General features: G+C 71.6%; 1 protein-coding gene across 1 annotated transcript in view; it reads right to left on the bottom strand.

Moving 5' to 3' along the window:
* Positions 1-3212, bottom strand: part of ZMIZ2 (zinc finger MIZ-type containing 2) — an 8989-nt gene that overhangs the window by 4425 nt on the left and 1352 nt on the right. Inside the window, exons 4-15 of the mRNA XM_026042390.1 lie at positions 3022-3189; positions 2858-2923; positions 2582-2753; positions 1692-1836; positions 1403-1613; positions 1224-1329; positions 966-1123; positions 828-895; positions 678-746; positions 369-607; positions 146-294; positions 15-66 (exon numbers count right to left, since the gene is read on the bottom strand). Of these exons, the coding sequence (XP_025898175.1) occupies positions 15-66; positions 146-294; positions 369-607; positions 678-746; positions 828-895; positions 966-1123; positions 1224-1329; positions 1403-1613; positions 1692-1836; positions 2582-2753; positions 2858-2923; positions 3022-3189 (1603 nt within the window). The remainder of the gene's footprint in view (positions 1-14; positions 67-145; positions 295-368; positions 608-677; positions 747-827; positions 896-965; positions 1124-1223; positions 1330-1402; positions 1614-1691; positions 1837-2581; positions 2754-2857; positions 2924-3021; positions 3190-3212) is intronic.

Genomic DNA, 3212 nt, shown 5'->3' on the forward strand with positions numbered 1-3212 from the left:
CAGCGGGGGGGCACCCAGCGGCACCGGCGCCGCGTGCGGCGGCTCCATGCGGCCGGGCGCGGGGAGCTGCCAAACGGGAGCCGTGAGAGCCTCGGTGAGCGCGGCCGCCCTGCTGTGTCCCCGCGCGGCTCCGAGCGACACCCACCTGTCCGGGCGGCTTTTCGGGGGGCAGGAGGCTGCTGGGAATGTCCGACTGGTAGGAGATGGGGGGCGGCCCCGGCGTGAACTCGCTCAGCGCCGCCGGGCCGCCGGGGAAGGACTCCGGGAAGCTGCCGGCGCCCGCGAAGCTGGAACCTGCGGGATGAAAGCGGGGGGATGAAGGGGCGCTCCAGGCACCCCGCGTGCCCGCGCCGCGGGGGTCCCCGTACCCTGGGCGCCGTAGTCGGCGCCGGCGGGCGGCGGAGGCAGCGGCGGGAAGGGCGCCGAGCCGGGGCCCAGCGCCGCGATCATCTCCATGATGTTGGGCAGCACCATGTGCGTGGGGCTCATGGTGCGGCAGCGCTTGAGCACCGGCCCGTCGGGCTCCTCCTTGACGTGGAGGTCGGGCTTGATGGGCACCGGCTTCCAGCTGCATGTGGGGTCGATGGTGATCTCCTCGTAGTCGGAGCTGCGGGCGGCGGGGACACGTGAGGGCGCCGCGCTCCCGCCGCCGCGCTCCCGCCGCGCGCACCACTTACTTCTGGATGTAGATGAGGATGCCCAGCATGTACTGGTCCACCTCGAGGCCCTCCAGCAGGGCCGTCTTACTGCAGGCAGGAGAAAACGGGGGGTTTTGGGGGGGAAACGGGGAAAGCGAGGCACGCCGAGGACACGGGGACGGCACTCACTTGCACACGGGGCACCGCCACGTGCCCCGCTCGCAGTTGAGCTGCAGGTAGGACTCCAGGTCGAAGCACTGCAGGGGACAGCGAGGGCTGAGCCGCCGTGTGGGGCTGCGCCCCGGCCGCCCCGGTCCCCGTACGCACCTGTATGTGGCGGCAGTCGTGGCCCCGCGCCGGGAGCTGGATCCTCCGGAAGGTGATGGGACACTTGAGGGACACCTTGATGGCCGTCTGCTCCACGCCGTCCTCGCCGTTGGGCCCCGGCGTGCCGGGGATGGTGCCGCTGCTGAAGTTACGCTTGACTAAAGCGGAGGGAACAAGCGTCGGAGCGGGCCGGAGAACCACGGCGGGCGGGTTGGGAGGGGACGCCAAGGGGCCCAGGCGTCCGGGGGCACCACTCACTTTTGGTGATGCAGTGCTCGGCGGGCAGCAGGCGCTTCTTGATGAGGCCCTGCAGCACGGAGCGCACCGAGGGCCGGTGCACCAGCTGCAGCACGAAGAGGTGCGACTGCGCGGGGCGAGAGGCGCGTGAGGCGGCCGCGGCGCCCGGCCGCGGGCCCCCCGCGCCGCCCCCCACTCACGCAGCAGCAGGCGGTGACCGTGATCTGGATGGTGTTCCTGCCCGGCTGGCACACGTGCTTCAGGTAGAGCGGCTTGTGCGAGGTCTTGTTGTCGCCGCGCTCGATGGTGAGCGGTGTCGCGTTGACGCTCACCTGCACCGACGCCGGCCAGTTGGTGTTCATCTGCCGGTCCTCGTGGTGGTAGCACTTGAACTGCAGCTCCAGGTCGGGCCTGGCGGGGCGGGCACGGGGCGCTGGGTGGCGGCGCCGGGGCGGGGGACCCGGCGGGGGCCGCGGGGCCGGCGCTCACCTCATCATGAGGGTCTTGTAGACGGAGTCGCGCAGCTGGAAGACGTGGTTGCTCACGGCCAGGTTGTGCTGCAGGCGGAAGGGCTCGAGCACGACGCCGTCGCGCACCGGGAACGTCAGGCGCAGCTCCTCGCCCGCCGGCGCGCCTGCGAGCCGCACCTCAGCGCCCGCCCGCCCGGCGGCAGGCCCCGCCCCCGCTGCATAGGCCCCGCCCCCGCTGCAGAGACCCCGCCCATCTTGGCAGTGGCCCCGCCCACCAAAGCCCCCCATTCCCAGCACCCCACCTTGGAGTTCTGCCTCTGATGCATTAGCCCCGCCCACAAATGTAGGCCCCACCCCCAATGGAGTAGCCACACCCACCTAAGGCCCCACCCTGGGTGCTTAGTCCCTCCTACTGCATGAGGCTCCACCCCCCAGGGCAGAAGCTCCTCCCACTAAGCACAATAATGCTACACAGGTAGCCCCGCCCACTCCTTGGGGCAATTCTGTATTGCTCCGCCCACTCCATGCCTCGCCCCATAGGGCGTGTCCTTCTCAGTATCGCAGATCCCTCCCTGTGCCCCTCCCCCTAGAAGCCCCGCCCCATGCAAAAAGCCCCTCCCACTCCTCCAAGCCCCACTCAACTGGAGCCCCTTGCACTTGAGCCCCTCCCACCCGCTCCACAAGCCCCTCCCTCTGCTGGAGTCTCCCCGCCCCTCATCTGCCCCCTCATTGGGCAGCACCTGCCAGCCCCCTACCCCAGAGCCCATGGCCCCGCCCCCTCCCGTGGAGGCCCCGCCCTCTCCCTTGGAGGCCCCGCCCCTCCTCTTCCAGCCCCTGCTCTTAAAAGGGCAACGCCAGTGGCGGGTGGCCCCGCTCAGTCGAGGCCGGGGGAGCACTAGGGGTGCTCACCCGAGGGTGACGGGTGCAGGGAATTGATGCTGGGCTTGATGTCGGGCAGGAAGGGCGACTTGACGTCCTGGCCGGGCGACATGTAGGGCGGCATGCTGCTGCCCGGCGTCATGGGCGGCGTGGGGTTCCCGGGCAGCGGCGAGCTGGGGTAGCCGGGCATCGACCTGGCCGGCTGCGGGGGCACCGCCACCGTCACGGGCGCGACGCCGGGCGCCGGGCGGCCTGCGCCACTGGTGCCGTGCGGGGACCCGGCCCCCAGGCGCCGCCGCCACTCACCCCGTTCACCGCAGCCTGGCTGTACGTGCTGAAGTTGCCGCTCTGCCCGTTGAACTGCTCGGCAGGCTGCGGAAAACAGGGCTGAAATGCCAAAACTCCCCATGGCGTCACCACCAAACCCCCCTGGGCGGCATCGCCCCCGCGTGCCTGTCGTCCCCACGTACCTTGTAATAGGGCCCGGCGTTGCCGGAGGCGGCCAGGTACTGCCCCATGCCCTGCTGCATCCTGTGGCCGGGGTAGGACGGGGAGGGCGCGGCGGGCGGCGCGGCGGCGGGCGCGTACTGCGCGCCGGGGTACTGCCCGCCCTGCAGGTACTGCTGTGGCGCGTAGCCCTGCGGGGCCGGGGCGGGAGCGT

This window comes from Nothoprocta perdicaria, unplaced genomic scaffold (genome assembly GCF_003342845.1).
Source record: "Nothoprocta perdicaria isolate Ctin4 unplaced genomic scaffold, notPer1 scaffold_103, whole genome shotgun sequence".
In the NCBI taxonomy this organism is placed as follows: Eukaryota; Metazoa; Chordata; class Aves; order Tinamiformes; family Tinamidae; genus Nothoprocta; species Nothoprocta perdicaria.